The sequence below is a fragment of the Elaeis guineensis genome, chromosome 5 (assembly GCF_000442705.2).
Source record: "Elaeis guineensis isolate ETL-2024a chromosome 5, EG11, whole genome shotgun sequence".
Lineage (NCBI taxonomy): Eukaryota > Viridiplantae > Streptophyta > Magnoliopsida > Arecales > Arecaceae > Elaeis > Elaeis guineensis.
In genome coordinates this window covers 8332970-8352988 of record NC_025997.2, presented here as the reverse complement: position 1 = coordinate 8352988, position 20019 = coordinate 8332970, and the positions used below count along the sequence as shown (strand labels likewise).

At 38.9% G+C, this 20019-nt stretch overlaps 3 protein-coding genes across 3 annotated transcripts; 2 read left to right on the top strand and 1 right to left on the bottom strand.

The window, feature by feature from the left end:
• The first annotated feature begins 680 nt into the window (after positions 1–680).
• On the top strand, positions 681–2267 carry LOC105044787 (peroxidase RIP1). The gene is made up of 3 exons (XM_010922797.4): positions 681–945; positions 1025–1219; positions 1431–2267. Exons 1-3 carry the CDS (start codon positions 736–738, stop codon positions 1986–1988), a joined length of 963 nt encoding a protein of 320 aa, XP_010921099.1. The 5' UTR covers positions 681–735; the 3' UTR covers positions 1989–2267.
• A 4636-nt stretch (positions 2268–6903) lies between these two features.
• On the top strand, positions 6904–8396 carry LOC105045085 (peroxidase RIP1-like). Its single transcript, XM_073256940.1, has 3 exons — positions 6904–7137; positions 7247–7441; positions 7558–8396. The coding sequence occupies exons 1-3, from the start codon at positions 6928–6930 to the stop codon at positions 8119–8121; spliced, it is 969 nt and encodes a 322-aa protein (XP_073113041.1). The 5' UTR covers positions 6904–6927; the 3' UTR covers positions 8122–8396.
• A 1070-nt stretch (positions 8397–9466) lies between these two features.
• Positions 9467–12653, bottom strand: LOC105044786 (cationic peroxidase 1). Its single transcript, XM_010922796.4, has 4 exons — positions 12329–12653; positions 10907–11098; positions 10105–10270; positions 9467–9991 (listed from the first exon to the last, which is right to left on the bottom strand). Exons 1-4 carry the CDS (start codon positions 12542–12544, stop codon positions 9606–9608), a joined length of 960 nt encoding a protein of 319 aa, XP_010921098.1. The 5' UTR covers positions 12545–12653; the 3' UTR covers positions 9467–9605.
• Positions 12654–20019: the final 7366 nt, after the last annotated feature.

Genomic DNA, 20019 nt, shown 5'->3' with positions numbered 1-20019 from the left:
TTTAAAAATTGATCATGAAATTAGGGTAATTCCATTTAATGATTTGTGCTTTGAGACTGACGTAAACTAATTTAAACTAATTCGTTACCGTGTATGAAGAGAATCTCCTTAAGTGGCTTATAATTTTGCAGGCACATTATTTTAAGCGCTTGCCTCCAACAGGATGATGAGCACCGCCTTGTAGTTAGTTCCATGCTAAGCGCACGTTATAAAAATTCGTGCAATTTAGTAGTTGTTTGAAATGTTGGCTTATAATTGTTTCGTATAAAATTTACATTTTGGTGGGAAGACCAATAATTTTTGCTACGACATAAAACTGCTCAATTTTTTAAATAGAGTCGTCCTTTTCTAATGCAATAGGGCAGCTAGGAACGTGGTGGGGTAACACAGCAAGGGCTTTTAGAGTCGTAATAATTGGTAGCTAGGGTAGACCACCTTCATTTCAGTTTCGTTATGGCTTTTTAATTCCAACCACGCTAACAACATTGATTCGAAGATGCTCATGTTTTATATCCATATATCTATAGATTCTCCTCACCTAATGGTTTGAAACCATGCAACGAGTTCATTAGTCAACGTAGATGATACATTCTTGTCCAAAACCAGCATAGAATACTTCAAGTTGATTAAAGCCTGCATCCTACATAGAGAGCTATCACCCAACTATATAAACACCTCTTGGAAGCCATTGTAGTGTGCCCTCAAGACAAACAATATTATCAGCCAGTTATAGCCATGGCCTCTCTTTATTCTTTCTTGACGTATTCAATGGTCATTCTTGCTTCCTTATTCCTGGCGAGAGCTCAACTCGATCCCCACTTCTATGACAAGTTGTGCCCTGAAGCACTGCCGACAATTAGGATGATGGTTGAGCAAGCAGTAGCACGGGAACCACGCATGGGTGCATCGCTTCTCCGATTACATTTCCACGACTGCTTTGTTAATGTAAGACTACCATCGACACAAAATCTTTTGTTCATCAGAGTGTATGTTAATTATAATCTAATTCTTCTATGGTTTTTAGGGGTGTGATGGGTCCATTTTGTTAGATGACACGCCTACCTTCACTGGGGAGAAGACAGCAGCCCCCAACAATAACTCTGTTAGGGGTTTTGACGTGGTTGACAGCATCAAGGCAGCAGTTAACACCGCTTGCAAAGGCAATGTGGTCTCTTGCGCTGATATCTTAGCGGTCGCCGCTCGTGACTCCGTTGTAGCGGTGGGTTTCCCTTCCAGTAGTTGCTTAGGTTATTACAATATTACTTTCTAGTAGTCCAAGATTTGACTCTTTTCTAAAAATTCTCACACTGTCTGAGTGGATCGACTTAATTAATATTATTCTTTCCTACAAAATCTTGGATTCATTACCACATAATACTTAGCAAAAGGTTAAGATTTCTAATATATGAAGTTTTCTTTTGGTGATCCAGTTAGGAGGACCTTCATATGAGGTGCAAGTAGGTAGAAGGGACTCGAGGACGGCGAGCCGGGATGCTGCGAACAACAACATCCCAGCACCCACCTTGAACTTCTCAGCCCTGCTCTCCAACTTCCAGTCTCATGGGTTGTCCATGAAGGACCTGGTGGTCCTCTCTGGAGGCCACACAATTGGCCAGGCGAGGTGCACCAATTTCAGAAGCAGGCTCTACAATGAGACGGCCACCATTGATGCCACTCTCGCTAGCGCGTTGAAACCAGTGTGTCCGATCTCAGGAGGCGACAACAACCTCTCGCCGTTGGATCAGACGCCGACGAGCTTCGATGGGGTGTACTTCAAGGGGTTGTTGCAGAAGAAAGGGCTGCTGCATTCTGATCAGCAGCTGTTCAACGGGGATGGGAGTGGAAGTGATGGTCTGGTTTTGTACTACGGTAAGAATCCAGATGCGTTCTGGGAGGACTTTGGGGTGTCGATGTTAAAGATGGGGAATATGAGCCCCCTCACCGGGCCTGTTGGGGAGATCCGAATGGACTGCAGGAAGGTGAATTAGGGGTTGAGATTTCGAGAGCTTTAGAGTCAAGTCTAGATGTGTTAGGGTTCGTTGGTCATTTCCTTTTTGGTTTCTGTCTTCTCCTCTTGTGGTGAGAGATGTTGTTTGACGTCTATTTCCTTTCTTTTTGCGAGAAGAGTTTGTCATAATTCCATTATCTCTGTGCAATAAGATCTAGTTCCGCTGTCCTCGTGATGTACCTCGTTTTCTGTCAAATTATTATTTTTTTTTTTTTCTTCCGAAGTAACTGGAGGAGTAAGATTTCTCCCGGAGTTGTATCAATTAAATCAATTAAAAAATTTATTTAAATTTTATAAAAAAAAAAGATTATGATCTTATTTGACGGTGCTGTGATTTTTGGTTGAAAAATAATTTATGATAAAAACTATATTTTGAGGTCAAATCTGTTTCAAAGTAAAATATTTTTTTATAAAAAAATTAATGGATTTTCGAGATCCAAAACTCTCCTAAAAATTATTAATCCTCATATGAATATAGATATAGGACTATTTTTTTCTCCAAAATCAACTTCATTTCCACTGGGCCAAAGCTATTTTAGACGATTCCTTTCGAAATTGGATAATTTAAGAAACTTATTTTAGTTTCAGATATCTAAAATGAAACTTTATTGGACTGAATTTTTTATTTATGAACAATCAAAGAGGCTCTATATTGAACGTCGCATATCAATAGATAATTATATATGAGGGCAACAGTAGATATATTTTAATAAGTAATTATTTTCGAGTAATGATTCCAATAAGTAATTAGAATAAGATCCCAGTAATTTTAAAACTAAATTCTTTCATTACGTGAATATTTTTTGCATCAAATTATTATATAATTTGAGATATTGGATGCTTATTAATTGGACACAAAAAGTAGATCTTTGAAACACTACTAGTATCACGATGATTGTCAACCTTTGGCAGGCGAGGATCCCTTTTCTATCAAAAGCAGAGGAAACATCAATCAAATCAAATCAAATCAAATCAAATTACTCTGTGCAAATGTTTAATCAACACCTAACTTTCGAACATATATACAGTCTCTTGGTACATTTAGAAAAGTTAATCACTTGGTCATGGTCCCAGCAAACGTTAGGATTGTAAATTAGGTTGGAGATGGGTAAAGGTTGTTGGGTACGTTTAGCTGGTTGGTATCCGTCTCTTTTAACCTGAGTGGTGGGAAACAATCACTAATTTCTTAAAAAATTCTTAAGCTACATGTACCTTCGTGGGAGGCAGTCGACACTTCTTACATTCATTATTTTAACATTCATAAGTTGTGCACCTTTCAGAACATTTAGCTTGTGCTCCGAGCCTTAGGTGAACCTGCCATCTTATTCTATTTTTGAGCAAAGAATGTCTCATTAGAACTACTTCTCTCAAATTTAGCTTGGAAAGCTTTGGCTTGTGTCTCATTTTATCCATCATTTTTTTCTTTTTTGTAAGTGTGGTTGTGGAATTCTTCATTTTGAACATTACATTAATTACACTCAACCTTTATATTACCAACAAATACTAATAATTAAACGGATTGGCTCAAGCAAATACCTTGGGGAGAAGTTATCTCATATCGCCATAGTTTCCAAATTTTGTCGCTACTCGCTAGGCTCCCGGCCCCGTTGCAATCCGGTGGGCCCAGTGATTACATGTATCATTGCCGTGAATCACAGTTGCCGGTCCAAAAGGTGATATATTTAATTGATTGATATAGAGTAGTGGTGGTGGATTTTGATTTTAATTATTTTTTATATTCTGGTAGGTGACGGTTGGCTTGGAGTGTTGATCCACAAAGTAGAATGACTTGACCCAATTCGACGTACGCCATCTCTTAATTCGTCATCAGAATATTAAAATATATATAACTCAGGAGTCCTTCCGGTTCTTAGTGAAAATTATTAATTAGCGTGGCACTCTTCTTCTGAAATTATTGTTGTTGTTAATTAATTTATAATAAAATCAGAAATCAATCATCTGAGCTAATGAGCCTCGACTAACCAAGACTCAGGCTTCAATTTAGTCTTTCGTGGATGAGACCCAAGATGCTTGCATGCATAGAGACAAGAGAATGTATGCTCATTGTTAGGATTGAAAGTAATATGAATATTATTTATTTAGTTCATTTTTATATCTGAATCAATTTGAATATAAATAAAAATTTAAAAATCAAACTAATATCTATATCCATATTCATATCTTAAAAAAAAAATAGATATGGATATGGATCAATAGACAACTGTCCGATCTATATCCGAATCTACTTGTAACTTTATATAATTTTATATAATATTTATTAATTTTTAACAAAAATATATAATTATATAAATATATATTATATCTTTGATTGTCGTTATAAAATTTAATTAACTTGATTATATCCATAGTTATATTCATACTTTTCATATCTGAATTATATCCGTATCTATTTAAAATAAATATGGATATAAATTTTTACATCTAAATAATATCCATATCCATATTTATATTCGTAAGACAAAATAAATGTGGATATGGAAATACTGATTTTCGATTCGTATCCATCTGATTTCAAACTTACTCATTGCAATCCAGTATATATTTTACACAAAAAAATATAAGAGATCACCCATGGCTCAATTTACCTATCCTACATTGAAATAGACAATTGGTTAAGTGATATGTGGGCATCCCTCATTTACAGCCGCAAACCCCAATGTCATATCAGATCGATGGGTTGAATTGTCAATGCAAATTGTGGTAGTGTGATTGCAAGAATAATTGGATCCACTCCATGAATCGGGATTGTATCTTTTGGGTGAAAGAAGGATTCACTCTCTGTTGGCATTTTTTTTGTTCCGTTCAGATATGTTATAGAACTTAATTACTAGCAGAATCTCATTTGAATGTAGTAGAGAGGAGTGATGACAAACCAAATGACTATGGGTAGATATGTACGAGTATGCCACCAATATTAGGTCAGCCAAAAAGATTATAGTAATCAAAGGAAGAATAGAAAATAATATGAATCCATTATTTTGACCTTTAAGGACTTTCACATCACACTACCATTCGAAGAAGATGGATGTAGCGCTGGGCTAAAATATAGTGCTAAGTTATAGTAGTTAAAATCTAAGTTATTCCTACTCGTAAGACAGAAATTATGATCGATTGAAATAAAATAAATTACATTAATTTGATTGTTGAAGGATCTCTTACAAAGTATAAACATATTAATTTATATAAGAAATAAAATAACTGAAGCCAATCTTTGATCCTTATAACTATCCATTCTGCCATGATGCTCAACAATTTTGAAGGTTCACTCCTATGATCTCACGCACAGTATAACTGCAAATCATATCATGATATCCTTCAGTCTATAACTTTGATTTAGAAGAATCATCATACTTGATGTGAATTATTATAGTTGCTACGTTAGGGTTGGATAGGATCCAGAAGCAAGATTCATCATATTAGAAAGTTCAATGACACACCAAATTTTCAAAGATCATAATTTGGCTATACAATATCTGATTACGATGATCATTTTTTTGAAATTAAATAGTTTTTCAAAATTTATGACTTAGTGTCTACATCTTAAGATTTAAAATCAATCAAATTTTCACCATTTGGGGACCAAGTATATCATTCAATGTGTGACAAAATTTAATGGAGCGATGAAAAACAAAATTGATATAGCAATTGAGATCTATCTATTGTAGATTTTAATTATTTTTATTATTAGTTCTACTTGTCATATTTATTTTTGAAAATCTAGTTTTACATAAATTAAGAGGAAATCTTATTCAAATTGTGTAAGAGATAACTTCACTACTATTATATATAAGTTGGGGCTATATACCAAAATTTATACCGTAAATCATCAATAAAAGGAAAGAGGATGTAAACTCTATTTTTATAATTTTTCATCTTTTTTTTTTCAAGAGGAGAGAAGGAAGAATTTCCTCAATCAACTGATCAACTCGAATCTCTTAAAAAATAAAAAATTAAATATAAAAAATTACAAAAAAATGGAATTAAAGATTTCTATGGGTTGTACTAGACTTCATTTTCGTTTGAGGCATGCCTCCCTATTTCCATATATCGATCTATATCTATATGTATATTTTTAGTGTATATATATATATATATATATGTGTGTGTGTGTATGTGCATATAGAGACAATTTAGATAAGGTCGATCAGATTTGATCTCAGATTCAATCAGATCAAAATTGATAATGGAGATCCTAAAGATGATAAAAGCCATTGAATATATCTATTACCTCAAAACTGCTTGCCACAAAAAATTATTTGATTTGAAGACGTACATCTAGTCTATGCATCAAATGATCAAAACATACATCTAATTTAATTTTATTTAAATTATCTAATTTTTGACTATTTATGCATAGCTATAGATCTCTAAATCATATGATTTTTTATGTGTAAACAATTTTAAAGTAATATATTATATTCAACGTTTAGATCATTATAGGCCTTCATCGTAGAATTTTAATCTAACCAACTTTGAGTTCAATTCCGATCAATTTCATTTAGTCAGATTCTCTCTCTCTCTCTCTCTCTCTCTCTATATATATATATATAAATTCGCCACCCTCTTCGTATCATATCTCAGATATCCAGTGCTTTGCCTTCCAAGGGAAAAACTGGAAGCTTCTGAAGCGCGGCCCAGGAAGTGCAAGATTTCTCCAGGTTTGCTTGAGCTTCGAGGTAGCTAAGCGCAGCGGGTAAGCGACATCTCTGGATCAGAAGAAACCCACGTCAAAAAGTTGCATTCCAAGACCACGTCTTCTCAAATGCAATGCATTAGGCATATTAAACAATTAGAAGTTGGTAGCCCCTAATACGCTGTAGATTGATCACTCCAATAGTTATATAAAGACTCGAGCCTTATCCTCCCCATCTCATGTAAAAAAAGTCGAGTTTTTCTCCATGGCTACCATCCAAATGTTCTTCACATACTTCACTCTAATCTCTGCCTTCATGCTCCCAGCTTTTGGGGACTTGTCACCAGACTTCTATGATGAGGTGTGTCCAGAGGCATTGCCCACCATCAAACTAATGGTCCAACAGGCGATCGCTCTCGAGCCTCGGATGGGCGCGTCGTTGGTCCGGTTACACTTCCACGACTGCTTTGTTAACGTAAGCACAATGTCCATCGTATCATCGTTGAACTAGGAACATCGAAATATATATATAGCTGGTATTCATTAACTAATTAACATGCAACGATCTTTCTCTCAAATTGAAGGGTTGTGACGGATCAATCCTACTGGATGATACCCCAACGTTCACCGGCGAGAAGACGGCAGGGCCTAATAACAACTCTGCTAGGGGCTTCGACGTGATCGATCAAATTAAAGCTGCTGTCAATGAGGCGTGCGTCGGAAATGTTGTCTCATGTGCTGATATCTTGGCCGTCGCTGCTCGAGACTCCGTTGTGGCAGTGAGTTCGTGATCTAAATGCTTATATTTCCCATTCTATACGTAGCAACTGCTACAAGTGTAGAATGACCCATGCTATATATCTAACTATACTCCCATAAACTTGATTGCATGCAGCTTGGAGGAAGCTACTACAATGTACTCCTAGGCCGAAGGGACGCGACCACGGCAAGCGTGGACGCAGCAAATGCCAACATCCCGTCCCCTTCGTTGGATCTCCCAGACCTCCTCTCCAACTTCGAGTCCCACGGGCTGGGTGTCGAGGACCTCGTGGTCCTTTCCGGCGCGCACACCCTCGGCTTCTCTAGATGCGTCGTGTTCCGGAACAGGATCTACAACGACACCACCTGCATCGACGGCGACTTCGCTGCCTCTCTCCAGGCGGTGTGCCCGACGTCAGGCGAGGATAACAACCTCGCGCCGCTCGACGATTCTCCGGCGAGCTTCGACACGGCCTACTACCAGGACCTAGTGGGTGGCAGGGGACTGCTGCATTCGGACCAGCAGTTGTTTAGGGGAGATGGGAGCTCGACCGATGAGCTCGTGCGCGAGTACGGTGATAACCCTGATACCTTCTGGGCTGACTTCGGAGGGGCCATGATTAAGATGGGGAATATAAGCCCATTGACGGGGTGCGATGGAGAGATCCGTAAGAATTGTCGATTTGTGAATGGAGATTAAAGTAAAGTAAATGAGAGGGTTTCGTATGCGGCGTGGTACCACGCGGTTTCTGGGTGTTCACAAGATGGTTCGTTTCCTTGATGGATCACGGAGCATTTGAAACATTATATTATGATTGTTATACTAATATATATGGACTTGAGCAGTTCTCTTGCCATGTGGGAGAGAAAAAACAACATTGGCATATATAGAGTTCATGAATTTGTAATTAAATATGTCAAGTTACAATTATGAGACCGACGAACTTTCTCATATGCGCATAATAAGCATCCTCCATGCATCTAACGGTTTACTAAGAGTTGATTTTTCTTTTAACATCACAAAAAAAAAAAAAAAAAAAAAAAAAAGAAAGAAAGAAAAGAGAGACTTGCTTATTTTGGTGAGAACGAGATTACCGAATGGCAGAAGTTTTATGTAGTAGTTAAAATGAGAATTTATACTCATGCGTTATTGAATAATGTTATTTCATGATAGCGAGCTTCCATATCTGCCAAGTTTTATGGATGGTAGAAGATTGATGCAAGTAATTTTATTTAAAATTCAGCATATTTGTTATTGTAAAGCTAGTGCTTAGATATACGTATGCAACCATTTCTTTCATTTTCTTCTATAAAGAAAAAAAAGCTTCGAAGTCCGTCTTACTATTAAAAAAAATTATTTTAATATTACCATATCATGTATGTGTCCTTAAAAAATATCACCATATTATGTTGTGCAAGAGAATCGGTACTAAAAAATGACAATCTACGGAGCTAAGACAAGATAATGGGGCAGGAGTTCAATTCGAGTTGGAATCAACCGTCTACTCTATCCTACTCTACAGTAGATAGTTAAAAAAATCACAACTTATCATGCATCACATCAATTCCATGTGTCATATGAATCTCTTTTACTTTTTTGATGCAGAATCTCTTTTCTTCCAAGTCACATTGCAGCTGTAAAGAGAAAACTTACCGACAATGCCGTGTTGGGCCGAAAAAAAAATAATTATATTTTTTTATCTGAATAAGAATATATGAACAAAATAACTTTTCTAGAAGCATCCACCTTTTCCATTGATCAGAATAAAATATTTTTAATCAAACTTGTCCTTCGAGTTAGGTTTCGGGCCTTGGTTATCGCAATCTGGTTCACAGACGAATGAGTTGTCAAATCGCGTGGAAAGAGCATGGCCGCTCGGGTGCAACAGCTGGCGCCCAATATCGGAACTATATCCATCGCCACGTGGGACCCAAAAAGAGAAAAAGAATAAAAACAGAAAAAATCTGTCGGTGGCCCTGCGATCGCAGCAAAGCGTAATTCTTTCATGGAAAACCTTAAGCACAAGATTAGCAACGCAAGAGAGTCAAGTAATTTCTACGTCTGCATTCCTTTATATTCTTTTTATAAAATGAGTTCATATAATTGCTAAAGAACATAAGGGACGTGCACTATTATTAACCAAGTAAAAAGAGAAAGAGAGAGAACAAATCAGTGCACATTTCTTAATTAGTTTTCCTACAGTTGATCCTTATCTCCCCACTGGAACCTGTGAGAGGACTGATGTTCCCCATCTTCACCATGGCAGCGGCGAAGTCGCTGAAGAACGTGGCAGAGTTGGTGTTGTAGGAGCTCACTTGGGAGTCGGTGGAACCTCCATTATAGAGCTGCTGATCCGAGTGCAAGAGCCCCTTCTTGTTCACAAGATTTCTGTAGTAGAAGTTATCAAAGGTGGTCGGCGTGGAGACGTCGAGGGGTGAGAGGTTGTTGTCGCCGCCAGAGACCGGGCAGTTGGACTGGAGCGAGGTGGCGTAGGAGGAGTCTATGTTGGTCTCGTTGTAGATCCGAGCCCGGAAGCTCGTGCACCTCGCCTGGCCAATTGTGTGACTACCTGCATGCCAAGAGTCCAAATGGAGGTACGCATAAGAGAAGGGTGAGGGAGTGATGGTTCTTAATATCTGACGGTGGCCAAGGATGCGACTTGCGAGTGTTAATTATTTGTACCTGAGAGAGCTACCATGTCGGAGGTGCTGAGGCCCTTCTTGGAGAAGGCTGAGATGAGGGCGCTGAGATCCGAGGTTGGGGGAGGGATGTCACTGTTGGCTAAGCTCAGGCTTGCTGTCGTGGAGTCTCTCCTTCCTAATAGCACGGTCCATGAAGGGCCACCTAACTGAAATTCCGAAGTTTCAGTCGTAAATTTTTTTTTTCCCCGGGAAATTAGGATTTTGTGATTAAAATTAAGTTAGTATGATTCCACAAGGCACGTAATGCTAGCAAGAGAGACGGGTGGAGTTGAGTTTTGTGAGACAACAAAGTGTAGGGTCAAAGGTCCAACTGGTAGAAATACTCAATCGAATTGGGGACAAGTGTGATATAATTACAGATAGCAATTTATGACCCCCTGCTGGACACGTGTTATGCACTTGTGATTGAAAAAAATATTCATTGCAACAGTGATACTGTATCACCATTGTAACAAATTAATAAAAAATTAAAAATAAATAAAATATACAAAATAATATGAAATATTATTCATAAAATCGATGTAATGTATGAAATATAAAAATTTTTATTATTTTATTATAAATTTAACATGATATAACTGTTGCAAATGAATTTTTTTTTTCTGTGATTGGCTTACTTGCCGCATCAGCATTCCAGTGGGCCCATGCTTATGATACACATCAATCCTGCTGATGCGGCACATGAACCGATCGCATGTGTGTGTACACGTGCGAAACAAGATACGAGCAACAGACGAGAAGGGATGAAAGGAGATGAAGGAAATGGTCGGGGGCATTCATACCGCAACGACTGAATCACGAGCAGCTACAGCCAGGATGTCGGCACACGACACGGTTTGGTTGCAGACAGCTTCGACCTGGGATTTGATGGTGTCGATCACATCAAAACCTCTAATGGAGTTGATGTTGGGCTTTGCCGTCTTTTCCCCTGTGAACGTGGAAGTGTCATCCAATAGCACGGAACCGTCGCAGCCCTGCAACCGAAAACTTAGAGACTTTAGTTATTCGGAAGTTTTCAAAACAGTTGAGTATAAAATCTAATTTTGTATGCCATATTTTATGTCAGATAGGAGGATCTATTTTTTACAAAATTATTTTCTAGATTTTATCAAGTTTGATAAAATGGAAAACAAGCAAACAGGTTTTTTTTTTTTTTTTTTGTAAAATTTATTTACTTTAAATTTTTTATAAATTTGTTTTTGTAAAACTTGCTAATCAGACAGTTCGTTTAAAACAAACTTTATACTCGAGTTTTGATTTGTTATGTCTATTATAACCATTTTATCTCAAAATTTTATTGGTTGGGAAAAGATACGGACTGATGTTGCCATGAGGTAAGAAGTGTCCGAACAACGATTAGGCCAGACTAACCGCGCGTATTTGATGCGATCATGTATGATTAACACAAAACGCGTCTATAGATTCTTGTGATGTGACTCATCGCGAGGACCCAAGCTAGCTTTGCAAGCTAGCTAGCGATAGCGAAAAGAAGGTTGCTATTTAACTCATCGCACTTTCTTTTGAAATAGCCTTGATGTGCACGCGGAACCACCGAAAGGACCCACAGTGAAGCATCTCAATCCAGCTAGCATATCGGTGCGTGCAGCATCACAGCATGCAGTACATCACATGGACCATCCATCGCATGATGGATGGCAAGCAAATAATATGCACAGTATGATCCTCATCCATGTGTGTGTCATTTGCTAGCTGTTCATCTTGTGATGGAAAACTAGCACGGTGCACCGTAGAGGATCTACACTCCTCTTAAAGCTAGTTCATGCAATCTTCACAGCATGCTAGCTATAATATCTTTTAACTAGCCCATATCTCCAACAGCTAGATTAGAGTGCATTTCTCTGTGAAGAATACTCGCATTTTCTTTAGCGGGCTTGTATTGTATTCTACCATCTACGTGACTAAATGCAAATTTATTTGAGCTATTCTGAGCAAGTGTTAAAACTAATTGCCTAACAAAACACCAATGCTAAAGCCAGATACATGCACATGCTTATAAAATGTTTGAAGTAGGGCTTCCACAGACCATGTTTGCAATGATTTATGGAAGAGAATGGAAAGCAGAGTTTCAGAATACAAACTGATCAAAAGTAATGCATGGAGTGCATGATATTGCATGGCTTATGTCACAACAGTGTTAGATGGTCTACGAGAAGAGGGGATAATGAAGTAATAGTGAGACTTGCTTGAACAAAGCAATCGTGGAAATGGAGTCGGAGCAACGACGCCCCCATGCGAGCCTCCTTGGCAACAGCGGCCTTGACAGCACTCTGGATGGTAGACAAAGCATTGGGGCATGAAGTGTCATAGAATGTCGATGATAGCTGAGCTGAGGTTATTGCAGCAAAGAAGAAGAACAAGAAGAAGACTAGAGCATATGAGAAACTAGAGACAGATGCCATGACGTAGAAGGGAATTAGAGGTAAGAAAGACTAGGAAAAGACTCCGTTAAGGTGCTGATCAGAGCTTGTCCATGGTGTCATATATTTATAACCGAAAGTTGGACACCCGGGTGCTTCTCTCTGAATGTTCTTGCACCCGTCCTTCCTCTGCTGCACTAAGTCTTAAGCTTCATTGGTCAAAGTAATCAAAGCTGGGAAAGAGTGACGGCCAGCCAGACTTCTTATTTTTGATGTCCTTATAATGGTCGCGATCCATCCAAATATCAATATTCCACCTAACCTCATCCTAACAACAGCGAAGCTACCGGTCCAGTTGTGCCAACTAATGTAAAGAATCATCGAAAGCCTTTTCAGAGGACCATTCCAGCTCAATCTGAAGACATAGAGAATAGACATCTTGGAGGTTCAAAGTTCCACGTACACATACACACCCCATTATACTTTGAAGATTAGGTGTGAACTCAGTACGTTGGAAGCATGATATAAGGTCAAAAAAACACAGCCGCTGACTCTTCTTAGCACAGTTTTGTATGGATGCTATTCCCCAATCTCGAAACCTTCTGCTCCATTTCAAAACTAATAGCCTCCACCAGTCATGGGGGAACCTAGCAAGGCGGAGAATAAGTCATCACTTTCTCATTTCTGCTTGTTATGACAATTAGTCCATGTATCTTCCCAACGAAGTAACAATTAATATTCCACCAGTCTGCTGCATGAAAATTAGGATGTTAATTAATTCTGATTTGTGGATTATGTCATCAGACAACTTGCATGGGACTTATGGGGCATACTTTCTTGGCCTAGCATGATACCAGCTGGATACCTTGAAATTTCAGCATTGCTTGCGGACCTCGAGAAGGTTTTCATTAAAGCCATTCCATTCTGTGAAACGGTACGGTTGATGCGCATAAGTATTTTTCAAAAAATATTTTTGTAATATTAATTAGCTACAGCAATTAATCTGATCTAAGTCAGTCTGTAATATTTGTCAGCCTATAGAAGGATGTCAATACAGAACCGCGGTCAGCTGAAACATACCGCATGACTGATTTGAGGCACTAACATATGTCTCCTGCATGCAAGTAACTAATTGCTGCTGCTTCTTAAATTACCAAGACTTAGCAAGCTAGAGATTCTGAATTCGATTCTTTAGGTGCAATCATACCAGTGCTAATGCATCAGATACGATCAGAATTGAACACGATTCTTTAATGATGCCTTTACAAAACTCTAGATTCGCTAACTACAGGAAGCGGATCTCCCTTCCACTCTCTCAAAAAGAAAAGCAAAATTTGTCAATTGTCAAATCTAGCACATTCAAGTGCCTTTGTTTAGCAAGCATAATTTAAATGACCTGGATGTTGCAATCTTATTTGGATGATGCAGAAAATGCCATGGGAGAGGGATGTCTTTCAGAAGACTTTGCATTATAAAATATCTAGATGTTATGAATATTATACATGAATTGGAAAAATCTTGTCGGCCATGGCATAAGCAATATGCTAAATGACACCATGTGAGATCTTTTGAACGAGTAATATTTTAAATGTTATTCGAGCAATCAAAGTCAAACGTTTGAACCAATTAGTGTTCTTGGACATTTGTGCCTCAATAAAAATAAAAAAAAAAATTTCCGTTGCCATGACAAATCCAGATAATATATAGTAGTGGTCTGTTCAACTAGATATATTTTAATTTGGCATCAAAATTGTTATATGTATCATTGAAGTGCGGGCGGCCATTTGCACTGATGACAATTCTCAACTTTAAAGTTGCTAATTTGCACCCTTCACTGGTTAATTGTTTGGTTCTTTCCAACTTAGATATTTTTGTTAGTGGCATGTTAATTTTATGGCCCTTGACGTTAGAGAAAAGGAAGTCAAAAGACAAAATAATAAGCATGCAAGCAAGAAGTGGCCTTCAAGGGATAGAAGATGGAGTGGTTGGGATATGGATTACATGGCCTAGTGGCGCCCACGAGCCCGCCCATGGCTTATCAATTCTTCTTTGATGGTGAAATAAACTCTTTTCTACCCAAGATAATGGTGCCACTGGCCCGTTGGCCTCCAAATTCTCCAAATTAGACAAGCTTCATCATCGGCTTTTAGGTTTGTCTGGTCTTCGGATTGCATGGCTCCATCCAACAACTGGAACACTACGTGCACGTTTGTCAAAGTCTTGCCTCCATCGTCCAGGCACATACCTGTTCCACTTCGAAAAAAGTGTACATCGAAGGATTCATCTTGTTGACCCTAGCGAGCCGCATCTGGAAGTTGGCGAGCGTGAAGCACGGCAACTCATTGCATTGTCGGAAAATTTAGCGTTTGTGCATGGTTGTTTGACTGGGATTGACTAGGTGAGCATGGTTAGATGGCAAAGTAATGCTACATGCCTATGCATTAAGCACTCTATCCTAGTAGTAATATTGGTTGGGAGCACAAAAAACGCCCAATGGTGCAATGTACAGAGTGGTGTGATTTAAGGAGGCCATGCAAATCATGAAGTGCCAATTTAGCACTAGGAATTCTTTTGTGCAACGCCATGGAGTGATTCGATAATGTTGGCACAAGAAATTTTTGATATATTTGGTTAGGATAGTTCATTTCTGAAATGAGAATGAGAATAAATAATTTTCATTCCAACTTTTTGGTTGGTGAGAATCACATTTTTTATTCGTATTATAATCCTTCAAAATTCAACCTCTATTAGTATTCAAAATCTATCCTGATTGTGGCCATGAATTAAATATGTTGAGGGATGTCATAATTTTGATTCTCATTTTTATATATTCCAACTCCGGTTGCGAATCTCACATGCCCCAAATGTAATGCCACATATATATATTAATGATTGGAATGCTTTATAATAAATTTTTTAGAAGACCTATCAAGACCCGGAAAACCGCAAATCTCCGTTTCCATTTCTTCAATAGAGGACAAGTATAGCCGGTGAGTTAGAAAACTGCGTTCAGCTAGAGCTATTTCGGAGCATATGGAAGTAGAACTCATCTCTTTTGACTTGCCAGTTGATTTGTGTCTCCACCAACCAAAGATGGTGGTGATGGGTCCAGCAGATCAGATTTGGTGCATGCAAGGGAATGTCGCTGAGAGAAGCCTAGAAAACTAATTTTGAATTAATTAGTATCCAATTACTCTGTCCACTGCCCTCATAATAGATTATGCCTCATCCATCCATGTATGATGGCAAGTCGCCAACCATCATAGGCTATATATGATGGCTTTATATATGTATTTCTTGTTCATTTTTTTATTAGTTTGGATCCTCTGTAGTCACATGAGAGGACCTGTTAAATCAAACACTGGCCATGTATCAACCACTGTCCATGTATCACAAAAAAGTAATCATGTAAAGCTGGATCACTCTGGTTTAACCACAAATTAGAAAGGATCTCAGCTCTTCTTGAAAGCAAGTAGTGATATATGGATATACGTTTTCGTTTGTGTATGTGTTTCACAAATATACCTGCAAACAAATGACTCATTACCATATCTAATGTTTCACTTGTTTCTCCCTTTGATGGATTTGGAATTCAGATTCTAGCTTGCGAACCTTTTCTGTGTTGGCTTCTAAGCTAAATAACATACCTAATAAGGAAATGGAAATAGGAGAATTATAGGCAAAGAACTTCTTTTGAGGTATTTCTACTTTTCACTCACGTCGAAAAGAGCTTGGATCCTCTCCAATTTGTAGATATCCAGTGCAATCAATTGTAACCGCCTTCCAAGCATCACAAGGTGACGAGTGATTGGATTCAAACAAAATCAGAAATGTTTCTTGGAGCAAATATCGGCAGGTAGGCAAAATAATCATTTTTCTAAACCATGTTGAAATATCTAATGACGTTGGAATAATATCAAATTTTTAATTTGATGAGTATTGCCTAGAAAGATGATGCTATTGCTTCTCGTCATGGACCTTATTCTCTTGTTATAATGGCTAATGAAAGATGTTATAACAGCAATTATCATATTTCGATATATGCTAAAGTAGTTTAAAATTGGTAAATAATGGTTGTTGCTACTAGGCCTCCAAAAGGCTGGGACAGGAACAAGTAAGCACGGTTCACACTCAACATGGTTTTCTCTTGCATTAGATTTATGGATCCCAACCCAATCCATTCATCTTATCATACCCATGGAAAATTTTTCAGATTCATTTAATAATTCATTCTGATTCTTCAATTAGATTTTTTTTTCTAATCTAGACTTGATTCATAGGTCTAGAAGATTAGACTGGCTTAGGCTAAAACATAGGGTTGTAAATGAGTCGAATTTGGGTTAGATCTTTATTATATCCCCATCTGAATTTGATGGAAAAAATCGAGTCCAAATTTGGATTTGGATCCATCAATATGAGTAAACTATGAACTTGTATCAAAGCTCAGGTTAATAATCTTATTCAATTTTTTTAGGTTCGATTTAACATATGTTAGTGGGCCAACCACCGTGGATTAACAATTCCCAAAACCAAAAAGACACTTATCTGTCACCAACTGCAATATAAAAAGAACATGATATGATAAGTGCATAATTATTTTTTTTAAATAATTTTATTGCGGTCAAATCTTCTATCGCTTGTCATCAGTGAAGAGCACCTGCAAGACAAAGTCCTCACAGATCGGAGTTATGTCCGGCGGGGATCCTCTGATGCTTAAATCAGAGAAGGGGTTAGTGAACAACAGATTAAAGAGTGTTCAGAGCGGAGTCTTAGTTCAGAATTATCTTATCAGTGCTGTTCATTTATCTCTCTTTTATAAATGATTCTGATATAACCGTTGATTACGTAATTTTGCTTTTTATGATGCTAAATTATCGTGCCATAATTGTGGAGTTAGTGAGCTATTTATTTTTATTAATGACCGTGACACATAGTCGATAATCGTTCATAACGGTTAGAGTGTAATGAGAAGGTAGGCCAACTATATGTCGGTAATACTGATAAGTCGGTAGTCTTGGAGATCCGAATGAGTATCGATCGGTAACTCTGACTCTGGTATGCCGATGATCCTCGGTCGAAGATTAACTGAGTTCTGTTGTTAGTTGATAATAGCCGACTATTGATCGATCAGTCGATTGTGAGTCGACGTAATATGTTCATGCAGTCGATATAGAGTCGGAGTCGGAGGTGATTGACTAGTCCCAATAGTTGCCCCCCACTCCCAAGTCTAAGATGGTCTGACGTGTATATTATCACGTGGTCTGTCACGTTGGATGAAGGGAGTCATTACGTATTATCTCGAGCCCTGACTTAACTGCTGGTCTTTATGATTTTTTAGAGTACGAGAGTTCTTCGACTGTTTTATCATTTCGATAGCTGTAGAATCGTAATTGAGTTGTCATTTCAACAGAACAATTTGGTACCAGACGTCATTTCAGAAAAATAATTCAGTACCAGACAATATTATTTAGACTAGTAGATCTTGATCACGTATCCGAACATCATTGGGTCGAAGCTGTTCACGCAGATGACGGTGAGGTGGCACGATCAGGAGTAGGTGCGTCGAATCGTCTGACCAGTGGTCGGTCCGGATGTTGCCACGTGTCGTCATCTGATGAGATTTCGATTCGACTGATTTCATCTGGACCGTTGATGGATCTATATATATATAGGGTTGCTTTCAGCCAAACTTTTTTTTTACATTTTGTCACCATTCTCTGCTACGGAAGTTCTGCCGGAAGATTGCCCCAGTGCCAGAGCTCCAGTGTTCTCTCCCCGCCCCTTCTTAGCTTCAGGTCAAATTTTCTTATCTTCCTTCTTAACTTTTCCTCCCCTTTGGGTCTTCGTTTTAGAGTTCTCTCTTATTTTCCTTCTTCATGGCTAGGGCTTCTTTCTATCGGGATAGTCGATCGGAGAATCCGACTAACGAATCTCCTTCGGATCCGAAAGTGAAAGCTTCTTCCCTATCCAAACCTAATGTTGAACGGCTCTGGAAGTAATATCGTATCCCGAAGCAGTATCAGCTCTTCACTTCTAGCTCTAATGGTCGGGTGAACCCCCTCCTCTGGGTCAGTATGCCTTCTATGTCGAAGACCTTCGAGCCGGTCTTCGATTTTCGATTTTGGAATTTGTTCAAATTTTTTTGACTATTACGGTCTTTGCCTTGCTCAGCTGGCACCAAACTCGATCCGATTGATAATTAGTTTTGCTTTGCTGTGTCGGCTAATACCGACAGAGCCTCGTCTTTCTCTTTTTGAACTTTCTTCGTCCTACGTCCCCATCCTAAGGTTAAGGGTTGGTGGTTCTTCAACCCAAGAAAAGTCCTTTCCTTCATCACTGATTTTTCATCGTCCATTCATGGATGGAAGAATCAATTCTTTTTTATTTCTTCTTCTTTCCTTGGGGCTTTCTTTCACACTGGGGTGATCCAAGGATCTGTCCCAACAAGAATAGTCGAGTGGAGGTCGACAATCGAGAAGATTTTCATCGACTGAAAGATATAGCAGTACCACCGCAGAGAGAGCTGATGACCGAACAAACTCTCTACGATGCCAATCTTAGTTCGATCACTTCCTTAGGTATAGCAAAGTTGATTACTTTCATTTATTTCATTTTTGTTTCTGAACTGTACTGATTTTCTTGTTTTGAATGTAGCCATGCAGCCGAGGACACGAGTATCAATCGTCGATATTCGTCAGCATGCTGCCAAGAAGAAGACAGCATCCGAAGCTGGACCCTCCCGACCACCGAAGAGGAGTCAGGCAGCCGCTTCATCTGCACCAGCGAGGAAATCCGACGTACCGTCGGTGTCGGTTTTTGAGCCAGTTTTGGTATTGTCAGCCCCGACAACGCTCCCTGAGGTGTTGTCCGTTGAAGCTGGGGCGGCAAAAGAAGACAGAGCTGCAGCAATATCATCGACAGCTCCACCAGCTGAAGTTTGGACCGTGGCGGAAGTCACGGTTGAGCAATCGACGGCTGCGCCAGTTGTTCCTCCAGCGAAACCATCTCGGACGCAGTTAAGCTCCAATTTCTCCGCATTCTCAAGTGTGGGGCTGCCGACAGGGGATTGGGAGAAGGCACCGATGACTTTGGCAGATGATAGATCATTGGTGGGTCACTCAGTTCTATTTGATATTAGAGTTTCTGAGGATGAGTTCGCCTTAGCCAATCCGGTATTGGCCAGGCGGCTCATCCAAGCGGCTCTTTTCCCGACTGAGTGGGAGAACAGGAAGAACAGTACCGTAGCCGAAATATTTTCTTCTTTTTACCCGACGATACTTAGGGTAAGTTCTTCAATTTTTTTTTTGATCTGATCTGACTTATCTTCTACTTTCAGTGGGCGCACGATATGTACGACCTAGAGATCGGCTATTAGAAGGTTGCAGAGTTCCGTCGGACCTGGATGGATAAGCTGGCGGTCGTCAATGCTGAAAAGATGGCTGCCCTTGAACAACTCCAAGCAACGACCGAACGGGAGACGAAGCTTCAGGAGGAAGTCTCCCATCTGACGTCGATCT

What these genes read in the sequence shown, in the direction of transcription:
- LOC105044787 (XM_010922797.4), top strand. Translation starts at nt 736, where the DNA reads ATGGCCTCTCTTTATTCTTTCTTGACGTATTCAATGGTCATTCTTGCT. An exon ending in TCCACGACTGCTTTGTTAAT is followed by an intron (nt 946 to 1,024) that starts GTAAGACTACCA and finishes TATGGTTTTTAG; the next exon opens with GGGTGTGATGGGTCCATTTT. An exon ending in CTCGTGACTCCGTTGTAGCG is followed by an intron (nt 1,220 to 1,430) that starts GTGGGTTTCCCT and finishes TTGGTGATCCAG; the next exon opens with TTAGGAGGACCTTCATATGA.
- LOC105045085 (XM_073256940.1), top strand. Translation starts at nt 6,928, where the DNA reads ATGGCTACCATCCAAATGTTCTTCACATACTTCACTCTAATCTCTGCC. An exon ending in TCCACGACTGCTTTGTTAAC is followed by an intron (nt 7,138 to 7,246) that starts GTAAGCACAATG and finishes CTCAAATTGAAG; the next exon opens with GGTTGTGACGGATCAATCCT. An exon ending in CTCGAGACTCCGTTGTGGCA is followed by an intron (nt 7,442 to 7,557) that starts GTGAGTTCGTGA and finishes GATTGCATGCAG; the next exon opens with CTTGGAGGAAGCTACTACAA.
- LOC105044786 (XM_010922796.4), bottom strand. Translation starts at nt 12,544, where the DNA reads ATGGCATCTGTCTCTAGTTTCTCATATGCTCTAGTCTTCTTCTTGTTC. An exon ending in CTCGTGATTCAGTCGTTGCG is followed by an intron (nt 10,271 to 10,906) that starts GTATGAATGCCC and finishes TCGGAATTTCAG; the next exon opens with TTAGGTGGCCCTTCATGGAC. An exon ending in CGACATGGTAGCTCTCTCAG is followed by an intron (nt 9,992 to 10,104) that starts GTACAAATAATT and finishes CTTGGCATGCAG; the next exon opens with GTAGTCACACAATTGGCCAG.